Raw genomic sequence first — 12,929 nt, forward strand, 5'->3', positions numbered from 1 at the left:
TGCCATGTGGCGAAATATAAATATATATATAGCCCTGTTCATCTCGCTGCAATAATACCTGTTTACTAACGTTGATAGTCATTAAAATATATATATATATTTTAATGACTATCAACGTTAGTAAACAGGTATTATTGCAGCGAGATGAACAGGGCTTAAGATGAGCTGGAGGTTAGCACGAGTCGGCCCCGGAACCTGCACATAGTGCTCGCGCTCAGCCTGTTGGAACATGCAAGGCGCATCTCAGCACTGCAAGAGCGTATGTGGTGAGGCGTTAGTGCTACTAGGAGAGATCACGCTACGCAAGCTGGCTGGAGCCTCTGCGCCTCGCTTTAAAAATTAACTACGGCGGAGAGCATACATGTTTCCTCGCTCTCCAAAATAAGAGGCGAAAGACACACGCAGCCTCCCGTCCTGAAATCATTTCCCCCCTACTGTGCCACCATTTTGCTTCTCCCCGCGCTCCCGCGTCTTAGGTCCTATTTTCTCCAGTAGGTGTTGCCCTGTTCCCATCGCAGAGCCCTAATGAAGTCAGATAATGGTGTTATTTGCTGAAATCTAGGCTACTACAGAATAATAATGGGCTTGCTCGGTGTAAATAAGCCGCTGTCATCACTTCCTCGTTTCGTATTTGCTTCTCCCAGTTTTCCCACTTCACTCCTTAAAATAAAAATAAATAAATCCCAAAATAAAATATTCAAACAGCAGCGCCGTACGTAGATGCAGCAAAACCCTTCGCTCTTCCTCGCGTTGGTCTTTGTTCTCATCTCAGCTCCGCAACGCGAAGGAGATTAAGCATGACACGGAGCAGTCAGTCCCCTTCCCTCCGAGGGAACCATTCACCGGGGCATTTCCGGGGCATTACAAGCTAGGGGAAGGCTTCCCCTAGCCAACCCTTTCTAGAAATGGGACGTGGGAGGTGAGGCGGAATAGATGTCCAAGCAAAATATTTCAGCCCGATTTTGCGCGCCGGGAGACCGCCCGCCTGTCGAAGCCGGTCATCGAAAGCGCCTCCTCCCCTCCTGCCGAGGTTCGGCAAATGGCCACCCCAAACGGCGGGCTTCTCGGCACTGTTCAGAAAGCTTCGCGCCCTCGCTCCACCCAGCCAGCGGGGCTCCTCTCGCCCTTCGCTTCAGGGACCCGTTTCTCTGAGGCTAGCGACGTCTAAGCAGCAGTGGGCTGGTCCCTCTATTTCTGCGCAAGGGCTTGCGAGCCGCAGGACGGCACGGCTGGGGGAGCCTCACGCCTCCTCTCCCCCTCGGGGGCTCGCGCCGCTCGGCCCCTTTACTCCCGCCCACCGCCACGAGAGGCGCCCCGTTCTCCTCGCTTTCCCCTCCCGCCCCCGCCACGAGAGGCGCCCCGTTCTCCTCGCTTTCCCCTCCCGCCCCCGCCACGAGAGGCGCCCCGTTCTCCTCGCTTTCCCCTCCCGCCCCCGCCACGAGAGGCGCCCCGTTCTCCTCGCTTTCCCCTCCCGCCCCCGCCCAGTTCGCGGCCAGGTGTCCCGGAGCACGTGCTCCCCCTCCCCCACGCCCCTCCCCCCCGGCGGCTGTCTCTGCCGGGACCGGGTTGGGCTGGCCGGGGCGGGGAATCACATGAGCAGCCGCCTGAGCTTGCCCTACGCGGCTGGCGAAGAGCCTTGGCTGGGCCTGGGGGCGACGAGACCTTTATGGCCGCTGGGCCCCTCCCTTGCTTGCCCCCCGTTTGAGGAGGGAGCAGCAGCAGAGCGACCACCTGTGAGGAGCATGCGCCTAACGCAGGTAACAGCCAGCCGCCTCTGACGGAAGCGTCGTCAGCTCTGTTCCCACGCTTTTCTCTGGCCTCGCCTCCCCCGGCTTACACCGATGCGTCTGGGGAGCCCCTTTCCCCCCGTTTGCGACTCCGCGCGGGCAGGGGGCTCTTTGAGTTGAGAGAGGAGGACCACTTTCCTCCCCATACTTGTCTCTTCCCACAGGTGAGCTACTTGGGACGGCGCAACTCCTATTTGGTCTGCTTCCTTTCACTTGGCTACCACGGAGTTTTTGCCAGCTCAGGCTCCTCTTCGTTTAAACAAATCTCCACCAGCTGACGCTTTCCCCATCACTGTGATCTAAGATGGAGGAAAGCAGCACCTGCGGAAACTCTCCCCGCCACATAACTTCGGAAGAGATAATGGGCCCCCTGAGGGTTTAAATCTGGCAAAATAGCTAAGATTGAGGGAGAAAAGGCTTTTAGCCATTTGCTTGTCAGGTTGGATATGCACCTCAGGTGCTGTCAGGGAGTAGGTCTACAAGACTTATCTATTAAGGGGGTTTCCCCTCACCATAACCTGGGGATCTTCTGCCCTTGATCCCTCTACTCAGATGAAGTAGTAACACATGCAGAGTAGGTGTTAATAGTGATTTTCTTTGAATTCTGTACATTGTAGAGGCAGAGCAGGGGGGTACTTGCAGAACACATAAGTCTCTTGTTCTGCCAAGCTATATAGTTAAGTTTTTGGTTTTTATTCCATTTTTTGTTCCATTAAAGGGTATTCTAATATGTTAGTGGTAACTAATCTCTACAAAAAGAGGTGTTCTAGCCTTGAATTTACATCTCTTGACTTGAAAGCCCTATCACTTCATGGCAGATGAGAATGGGCAGGCTGTGCTTATAAAACACCCTCTAGAAGTCTTGAGGTAAACCCTGGAATCTAACAAATCTTAAGACCCAGCAGTATATTTCTGGCAAGACTACTTGTGGCCAAATTAAAGATGTGGCTCGGAAGTAGGATTGTATAAGTTGTATGTGGTTCAAAGTAGGAGTTTATGTTTCCATAATGTGGGGTGTAAGTTGATCTTCCTTTGTCTTCCTCCTAGCTTTCCAGTGCCTGTGGTTGCTTGATAACAAGATCACATCTTCTCCAGTCCAACGTGGGAAGTTGAACAGGAAGTACTTTAAAGAAAATGTACTTCCTAGGATGTTAATTTGGTGCTACAGTGGCTGAACTGGTACTGCCATTGCTTAGCTGCTTATGCTGATCATGGTTACTCTTTTTGGTTTAGGAATGATCACTATAGGTAGTGACATTCTCCCCATCTCACTTGCTGGTGGTAATAATAATACACACACCTCACCTTTCTGTACTAGGCAGTCAAGGCAGCTAAGAATAATAGAATATCAGTACAATATAACACGAGCCTTGTGTGGCGCAGAGTGGTAGGCAGCAGTACTGCAACCAAAACTCTCCCCACGACCTGAGTTCGATCCCAGCGGAAGCTGGTTTTCAGGTAGCCGGCTCAGGTCGACTCAGCCCTCCATCCTTCCGAGGTTGGTAAAATGAGTACCCAGCTTGCTGGGGGAAAGATAGTTAGGACTGGGGAAGGCAATGGCAAACCACCCCACTATACAGTCTGCCAGGAAAATGCTGAGGAAAAACGGCGTCCCTCTAGGGGTCAGTAATGACTCCGTGCTTTGCACAAGAGGAACCTTTCACAATATAACACAGGCACAATGGGTGATTCATCTCACCCAATTCTCACAAACACTGCTGTCTGGAATCAGTTTCTCATGGGGTCTTGCTTTGTTTTCTATCCTCATGGGGATGATTTGCTCGTTCTTAGTCAGGCTGACTCAAGTATTCAAATCAGATGGCTGAATTTTGCTGACATGAGCCTTCATATCAATTCAGAAGCTGTAAAGCTAACTGTTTATTCCTTAATACCTTACCAATGGTAGTTTTCACTTTAAAAAAAAAAGAGAGGCTAACCTAGGGTTTTTGTTTTTTTCTGCTTATATCTTTAACAAGTACACAATAGTCACAAACTCTACAGTTGCAGCATTTCTTGCATGGATTGCAGTGATAAGCAGTTCTTCACCTGTTGAATTTCTGCATTTGTACAGCTGTTGGAAGGCACAGACACCCTGCTAGGAAAAAGGTTAGCAATCCTGGGTCAACCTGATTGCTGCACTCGTGGCATGCCATGGGACTATTAGGTGAATCCATGGCACAGAATCAGGGGAGGAATGGATATGAGAAATCATCTATCATTCTATGCTTTATAGTTAATCTAAATTTCTGTTAATTTTTTTTAAGGAGATCCTTCTGTGAAATCCTAGGAAATGGATCCAGTCTGCTTGAAAGATTTGCTATGAACTATTTGATGGGGGCACCTTAAGAAAGCAGTAAACTAGCGTGGGGTGGGCATGACTGGCAACTATTTTTTCTAAACGTGAAACTTCTGCCTACTATGGAACAAAGCGAGAGTCATCAGGGGCCCCCACTGGAGAGTCAGGAGGACAGCAAAAGCAATGCAAGACCTTTGCCTGGGGGAGCTGTCCCTGTCAAAGGGGAAATAAAGAAATACGCAGTTACTGATGACTACAAAATCTCCAAGCGGGTGCTGGGTCTTGGCATTAATGGCAAAGTACTGGAATGCTTCCACAAGGTGACAGGGCAGAAATGTGCTTTAAAGGTATGTAGAGTTATTTTTTCTTATTTGATTTTGAGACTAAAGTAAGCTGTTGTCTTCCTTACCGAGGCCCAGTTGTTCCAGAAGAGTTCATATTAGAAATCTAAACTACACGTAGAGAAATCTTATGTTGTTCAGAGCCCAGTTGTTCCAAACCTGTATGGCTTCTCCAAATAGTCCCTGAATTAGTGTTTTAAATTACTAATTGTAAAATTGTTTTGCTCCTTGGTGTGGGCTGAAATATGCTTCCTTCTCCCCACCCACCCCCAAATGAGTCATATAGTGATTTGAATACTGATTCTACACTGTAGTGAACCAAGAAAACATTACCGGAGTTTAGCAGTGCAAGAGGTCAAGCTCGAAACCCACAAAGTGCATTTCCAAAATCACCCCAGTGTGGATTGATAGCAAGGCCAGCAACGTTCAGATCCAAGGACTCCTGCCCATTAGGACCCCATTTTATGTATGGCATATTTTGTTTTGTATTGTTAAAACTAAGCTAATAGACATTTTCATCGTTGCAATGTAACAAATGCTGCCTCAGTATTATATGTATTTTTTCATGTAAGGTGGTACTTAATATGCAAGTAATCTTCACTGGAGGGGTGAGTGTGTGAAGCCTCTATATTGTTAATCCTTCTCTAGTGTTTGGCAATCCATTGCCATATTTTAAAGGCGCAATCCCATGCATGTTTAGACAGGAAAAAAGTCCTACAACATGGCTGTTGTAGGGAATGTTGGGAGTTGTAGGCCTTTTTTCTGTCTAAACATGTATAGGATTGTGCCCTAAACCACTTTTTGGGAGGAGCAGGGTCAGAGAGGTTAGTAAAGGGTTTTCTTTTTTACTTTTCAAAAATGTTTTCAACGTGTCATTAGAATAATTAAGTTTGCATAAATTATTGCGAGAGTAAACATCCTGTTAAATGGTATATTTATGCTTGCAGAATTGACACTGATGACAACAAGGCCGTGACTAACAGGCTAGGCTGGATCCTTCAAGGCAGCTAGGGATGGTGAGAATAAAATCAGAGGGTGGTGTACAGTATACTCTCACCAAATTTAATCTTGAATAAAACATGTGGTTCAATTGCCACATATATACAAATAGAAGATGTAATAGAAGTGGAATATACTGGTTATATTGTCATGAAGGGGTGGGGGAGGGAAGTGCAGAGTGATGTACCTCTCTGCAGATGCCCCATTCTATGAACATGGCTGTGAACAAGATGGGGCAGAGCAAGTTGGATTGCAAAGGGGAACAACTTTCTGCATTTTGCCATCCTTTGACTCGAAAGGGCCAAGAGACAGGAATAATTGTGTTGGCTGTTGGTAAGAAGAGACAGAGAAAGAAAAGCTCTTTAGAAGTGGAGATACTGGTTGCATTCAAACATAATGCCAAGCCAATATGCCCTCTTCCTCTGTGCCTGAAGAGTAGGAATTTGAAGCTTCCCCTCTCCCCTAATTTTGGCAAACTGTGTTTTGCTGCTCTGTCAAAACTATAGTTTGCCCCAATAAATGGATGGAATAGCATGGAGAAAGAGGAGGTTGCTTGTTCATGTAACAACAAAACATGGGGCAGTATCCAACACTGCCCACGATGCTAGTGCAACAAGAAGCTACTGGATACTGCAATGATTAGAAAGGAGTGAAACACTTGTTTCTGGAACAGGGCAGGTCAGCAGAGCTTGCAGAAGGGAACATTTCCACTTGTTTCCGTGATGAGTGTCAGAGGTGCTAGTTTCTGTTGCACAAACAGTGGGCCCTGCTAGTGCAACAGAAAAGGCAGGAGTGCCATGGCAGTATTGGATACTCCCCATGGGTTGTTTCTAATGTTAGTTCTGCTTAGAGTAGACCCATTGAAATGAATGGAACTTGAGTTAGACTGACATTGGATACAACTCCATGGTTTGATATTACATCTGAACTGTATGTAGTCCAGGGAGGCAGTGTGCTTGCATGTTTGTGTGAATTTTATACTGATTGACACTAACCTTTGGCAAAAGGCCTTTTCTATTTCAAATAATGTAATTTTGAATCAATAATGGTATGTTTAGTACTTAAACTCTTTGGTGCCAAATTTGTTTTCTCAATTAAAATTCACAAAAAAATGCTCAAATTGATAGGATAATTATTTGAAACTGCTTTAAACTGCTGGTGAAAACTTCAGTAAACATTGGGCAGAATCTAATGCTGCACAAGCACACTTCCAGTCATGTGATGAGACTTGCTCCTCCTCCCTGCAGCCCCCATGCCCTCCCAAAATTTGCTCCAGAGGTTCCCTCAACCCTCTGGAGCATATTTTGAGGGTGTGTGGGGGGGAGCTACAATGGGAGGGAGAATCACCTCTCCCAGTTCTGCTGACATACATTGTTCTATCAGAAGGATGAGCTGAATGGATTCCACCCATTCTCTTACACCAGTAGGTTCAGCTGTGGATTCTAGAAATATCTTTGCTTGTCTCCGTTGAACTCTTCCAATATGTCTCATTCTTGATCTCAGGTGTAGACAACATCTATTCACAGTACATGCCTATGTATGTTTACTTAGAAGTAAGTTCTGAGAGAGAACCCATGGTTTGTTGTTGGGTCGTGAACTCTAGGTTGTTCGTTGTTAACAACGCATACTTAAACCATTATGCAGGGTTCGCATGTAATGGCAACTCACAATTCAACAACCCACAATTCATTGACAACCCATGTTCAACCTCTGCTCTGGGTTGTTGTTATGTGCGAACCAGGTCCATGACAACCCAGAATTCAACTAACCATGGGTTAAACAAATTATGGATTAGCATTATGTATACACCTGGTCTTTACGTATGAGAGTTGTACGTTGACATCTGTAAAGGACTTCATACAAATGCTATATTTTCCCATTTGTTTAATTTTGTGTGTGTCTCAGTGATACTATCATTATTCTTTGTCATATTAACATTCAGTTATGGAGATCAATTATTGGATTCTTCTAAGCTTATTACAGAATTCTTTGGCCAGATTGTGCATACTCTTATTTGGCCCCAATATCTATATAGTCAATCATAACTGCTTGCACGTTTATTCATATTTCTGAGTAGTTCTTGCAAATCCTTCACTGCATTAAGCAGTCTAGATGCTTGGGACATTTTTTTTCACAAATGACAGTAAGAAAGCACTTTACCATGGATTATGTCTGTTGTGTATGTTAATATGAAATAAAGAGAGACATAGTAATTTTTAAATGTATATTCTAGTCAGTGTAGCTTTTTTTCATCCAATTTGTTTATATGGGAAATACAGAACCTAATACATACATGATTTATGAAAACTGCCTTATCATAGCAATGGTCTTGTATTTCTGATCCTTTAATGTCACATCCAGGATCGTTGTCTATACATGTTGATGATGTACTGACAATAATCTCTGAACAGAATTGTGCTGCCTTGGCACTCATTCCCGCCCAGCGTTTGTAATTGCAGATAATAGCAAGGGTGGAAGGGGGATGAAAAGCCTGTTGATTCATATTCAGATTGAAGCTGCTTAGTATACACATAGTAATCACAGCAGACTGTAGTAATTTCACAAAATAAACAGTATAAAAAGGGTACGTTATAAAGAGATTTCTATGTTAGTTTGCTTTAGAATAATCATTCTCACATTAATAATGTAAACACTATGACCATTAAAAAACAACCACATTCTAACATCCACCCTTACTAGATTATGATAGGGGACTCTAATATTTTGACACCTGGAATTAATTAATGCTCATACATGTCTGATGTTTTGAAGCCTAAAAATAAAGGAAATATACAATTGGTCCAATTTTAACAATCCCAGAAAGTTATAGATATGTTCTTAATAATTTCTCCATTGACAGCTTTCCTCTACCCATTGCTTTTTAAAAATATCATCTGAAAGTGAGCATAAACTGTTAATAAAGGCAAATTGTTGAAGGAACGCTCAGAAACCAAGAGCAATAAAACATAGATCCTTGCATTTATTCTTTGTGTATTCATAGAGTAGGTCTAGGAGGATTCCATTTATTTATAAGGGTATGTTGGTATACACACAACCAGATATTCTGCACTGACACTGTGTTACAAGCTACCCAAGGTGGTTTCAGTTGTTGAGAATGCTGATTCAGAGTAGGCTTCCGGCATCACCAAACTCCCCATTAAAGCTTTTCTGGACTTGGCAGATAGCTTCTCTTTGCCAAGAAACTTTCTTTCACTGTGGGAACAAAATTGAAACAATCTGGATCTGGACAGATTACTCAATGGAAATAATTTTTATGCAAGTACTTGATGCAAAAAGGCCTTAAATGGGGAGAAAGATTTGTCCACAGAGCCAGATGTCATTCAACCACTGCACACTGTAGTTGGGAAGTCCATGTTGTTTCCTGTAGTTTCTGTAAGTGGAACTACTTAAAATTTTCACTAATCATTTTTGTCTGGGAATATAAAATGTGCCCTCCCCCAAAACACTGTAGGAACTTTAATAGTGGCTTTGGTTATTTTCTTAAAAGTGTTAAGTAGTTTGATTTACTCTGCTTGGCATAGCAATTACCTATGCACTTCTTAGAAGTGCTGTCAACGTTTGAATGAAATGCCACACACATTGCTGCCTTAGTCTAGAAAACCCAAACTGGTTACTTGCTTATAAGCCAAACTATTTGAGTGGCAGTATTTTCCAGTGGATAGATTTAAAAGGATAGAAGAGTAAATATGGCTAATTCATGCCATCCACAACAAGGTGATGTCTTAGAATCCATATCGCTTTTTTGTGGCCCATCAATATCTTTTTAACATGATTCAGTTGTCCTGTAAGAATATGGTTAAAAGTGTTTTAGCACTTTCATGTACATAGAAATTCCCAATCTCTCCCCCCTCCCCCCTTCTTGCTTGGGAAATACAATAGGCTATCAGATCTGAAATTTAGATTACTATCTGTAATGATTGGAGTGGGGGGAGTGATACATTAAAGTGAGGTTTTTTCATTAAATGATTTGCAGACTGTCCTCTTTATTAATAAAGTAATAATTGTATGTATTACCAGAATTAGCAGTTAACAATGGTCCTTCTATTGCTGTGAAGGGCACTGGCTGTTGAGACCAACAGAGAGTATCCCTGAATATTTAGCCCCTTAGACAGTCCTTCAGTCAACATTAAAAGATTGACTCACAGGAAACAAAACAAATAATTAAATTGGATTGAGAAAAGTATACTTTGAAAAGTAAGCTTTCTTCTTGTGTGGCCATATCAAATATATTCATAGAATCATAGAATCATAGAATAGTAGGGTTGGAAGGGGCCTACAAGGCCATCGAGTCCAACCCCCTGCTCAATGCAGGAATCCAAGTCTCCTTGGATCTAATAATCCAATATTAGAAGAACCCTGTAGAAAAGCATTATTTTCAAAGTAATCACTAAGAAACACACAGACTGGGTTTGCATGTCACAGTAAGCAGCAGTGAGTTGTGAGACTTGTTAGTGTCAGCATGGCTTACCATGGCATGGCTTACCATGACATGCAAACGCGGGGTGGACAATTAAGCATGGGTAGTTTTGTGCAAACAAGCCAGCCTGAGAACCCATGGCTTGTAGTAGGGTTGTTGAGGGTGGCTTGTTCTCAGGGTGGCTTGTCATGACATCCAAACCTGACAGCATGGCTTGTCTCAAGTGGCTACAGAGCCACCTGGCAAGAGTGGCAAAAAAGCCCATGCTGCTCTTTGCAATCTCGCTAGTGCTGCCTCCATTGCCAGCACTAGCGACAATGCCCCTCCACCAGTGCTGAAATTGCCATCTTTTCTTCTTTTTTGATGTTTTGGCAGAACGTAAAGGGGACCCCCCCCACCACCCAATTGCAGCTCGTTTTTGGAGCAATTACTGCTAGGGCTAGTGTACTTTGGGAAATTTGTGCTAATCTGCCCAACAGTTTTTTTAAAAAATGCACAGAACAAAGCAAATGGGGCTCCATTGGGGTGGGCGGTGTAACTATTGCTTGTGCAGGTGCTCCATTTGCTCTGTCCCATGCATTTTATTTTAAACTGTTGGAGAAATTTGTACAAATTTAAGGGCTGAGCATAAACGGAGGGGAGGTTTGCACAGATCTCATGGCAGGACAGTAAAATGGAGCACCTTCTCTTGACTCCCCATTCCAACCCCTTGCACCAGTGGTAATTTCACCCGCCCCAGTGTGTGTGTGTGTGTGTGTGTGTGTGTGTGTGTGTGTGCAGGGAATAACTCCCATTTGTCAACTCCATCAAGATTTGGGAAAATGTTGAAAGTGGAGAGGACACTAACAAGTGTTGGCTGAAAGTGTAATAGCGAGAGGATGAGATTGCTAAGTGGGAGTTATTGTTAACCCCCGCTTTTGCTCACATTTCTTTTTCTTTTTTAGTGCTTCTGAATTGCGCAAATGAGTTCGTACTTTCTCTTAGTACTTTTTTCCTGGTCCTTTGCAAGCGTGCACAGGTTAGCCTCTGTGCAGTCTCACTTTGTCGATTTCCATGTATGTTATCTACCGCACTTTGGAGCTTAGCTTGAGAGCTGTAACATAGAAGGACACTGACAAGGCAAGAGTACATATAGCTGACAAGTGAATCTACACACTGTGAAGGGCCGAGAAAATAAAATTATGATCCCATTTGCGTACTTCGAAGCACTGAAAAAAGATGGTGAAAAAAGTAAGTGCTCCCAAAAGGAGTAGTGATCGGAGCAGGGAGAGGGGCCAGGAAAGTTTCCCACCAACAAGGATATGAAGCGGGTTGCCAAGCAGTACATACAGGGAGCGGGCTAGAGGACTGAGTGGGAAAGAAGCCATGCCAAGTCACCCCACACTTGGTCGTCCATCAGGAGTAACGTGGGTTGTTCAGCAAGCAAGCAACCCACTGTGGCTTATTCTCAGGGTGGCTTACCATGACATGCGAACCCCCCCACAATGTAACTTCCTACAAAATGCAAAATACATAGGTGAGACTCTAGGCAATACGGTGCTCAAAGGTACCACTGTACCCGCAGGTACCTCCCTCATGCTCAGAAAGTGCCCTGCTGATACCTCCTGGCTTTTAAATTTAATTTTAATTTTTACTTTACACATTTTGGGGCTGGGTGGGTACACTTCAAAGAGGAGCGCTGACACTCTTCTGTCCAAATTTCCAATCAATTAGCGTTTATCACACTACAGCCCGCCACCATTTAAACTGGATTCCACTGTGTTCACACCCATACTGTGGCTGTGGGAAGCTTTAAAGTGTTAAGCAATTGAAATATTTCACTCTAGAGTTGGCTGTTATTTATTGGCAAGAGAGGCCATGCTAATGAGTATCAAACCAGTCAGAACAAAATTTCTTGTCTTGCAACAAGGAATTAGCTCACAATAAATTATCTTTCTAAAAGGGAGAAAATTTTCATCCCTTCACAATGAAAAGAGAGTTCAGGTATTCTGGGAATGAGTACACTGTACTCATTAGTAAGGACAAAATTTGGACAGGGCACAGAAGAATTCAGACAGGGCACAGAAGAATTCAGTCAATCTACTGAAGGCCACTTCACACATTACAATGATCTTACAAGGAATTAATATCTTTGTAGGAAATGCATGTTTACTATGATGTGTGAAGTGCAGTGGAAAAACACTCCATACTTCTCACATTATGCTAAACATGTATCTTCCTGCAAGATAATCATTCCCATAGGAAACTATAATGTGTTAAGCAGCACTTGCGTGTCCCTGTTATGAACGTAGTCAACTGGTTTGCCTGGAATATTTCAACTACTTCTAAAAAGCCACTGTTACTATATGCTTCTGTACTGGCTGATGGTTTTGGAGACTCAGTAAATCTCAGCGTTTTAAAGGGGTTTTAGGGGAGTTAAATACTTTGCTTATGATGTTGGCCTATACGTAGGTGTATTTTAATTTTTTATCTTGCAAAGACTATCATGTGTACCCCAAAACGCATTTATTTTAGTTTCTCATGGTTGTGGAACATACCTGAAAGTATAACTGGTGCTTAGATAATGTGTTTATTTTGCTATATTCTGATGATGCTGTGGATGCCCTTTAGTGGGCTGTATATACAATCAGGGCCAGAAATATTGGAACAAGGATTACGGTTTTGGCAGTTGGCCTCTGTACACCACCACATTGAAGTTGAAAGGAAACGCACCCAGATGGGAGCAAAGTCAGGACTTTCAGCTGTAATTCAAGGGGTGTGACAAAAGTGGGGCACTAACCATTCAGGAAGGACAGCCAGTGGCATACACATACACCCATCACTGGTGGCTTATAAGTAATGGAACGAATGGCTGACAAGCAGCTACATGGCCAGGTGTGGTCTGTTTCCTGGGTGCCCCATGACCAATCAAGCAGATAAAAGGCCTGGAGGTGGTTCTGAGTGTTACATTTGCATTTGGTAGCTGCTCACTGGAACTCCCAACATGAGGTCCAAAGAGGTGTCCATGCAAGTGAAGGAGGCCATCATTAGGCTGAGGAAACAAAATAAACCTATCAGAGAGATAGCAA

The 12,929-nt window shown here is 43.8% G+C and overlaps 1 protein-coding gene across 9 annotated transcripts in view; it reads left to right on the forward strand.

Annotated features, from left to right (window-relative positions):
- The first annotated feature begins 860 nt into the window (after positions 1-860).
- MAPKAPK3 (MAPK activated protein kinase 3) overlaps positions 861-12,929 on the forward strand; it is a 92,124-nt gene continuing 80,055 nt past the window's right edge. Inside the window, exons 1-4 of one of the 9 annotated variants that reach the window (XM_084839666.1) lie at positions 861-919; positions 2,835-2,966; positions 3,764-3,893; positions 4,052-4,430. In XM_084839666.1, the coding sequence (XP_084695792.1) occupies positions 4,206-4,430 (225 nt within the window). In that variant the 5' untranslated portion in view covers positions 861-919; positions 2,835-2,966; positions 3,764-3,893; positions 4,052-4,205. Of the gene's footprint in view, positions 920-1,577; positions 1,952-2,834; positions 2,967-3,763; positions 3,894-4,051; positions 4,431-12,929 lie in introns of those variants that run through there. The other 8 variants (XM_084839667.1, XM_084839665.1, XM_084839668.1 and 5 more) reach the window with 8 other exon arrangements.

This window comes from Heloderma suspectum, chromosome 2, assembly GCF_057233095.1.
Source record: "Heloderma suspectum isolate Gila_16-S chromosome 2, 16-S_ref, whole genome shotgun sequence".
Lineage (NCBI taxonomy): Eukaryota > Metazoa > Chordata > Lepidosauria > Squamata > Helodermatidae > Heloderma > Heloderma suspectum.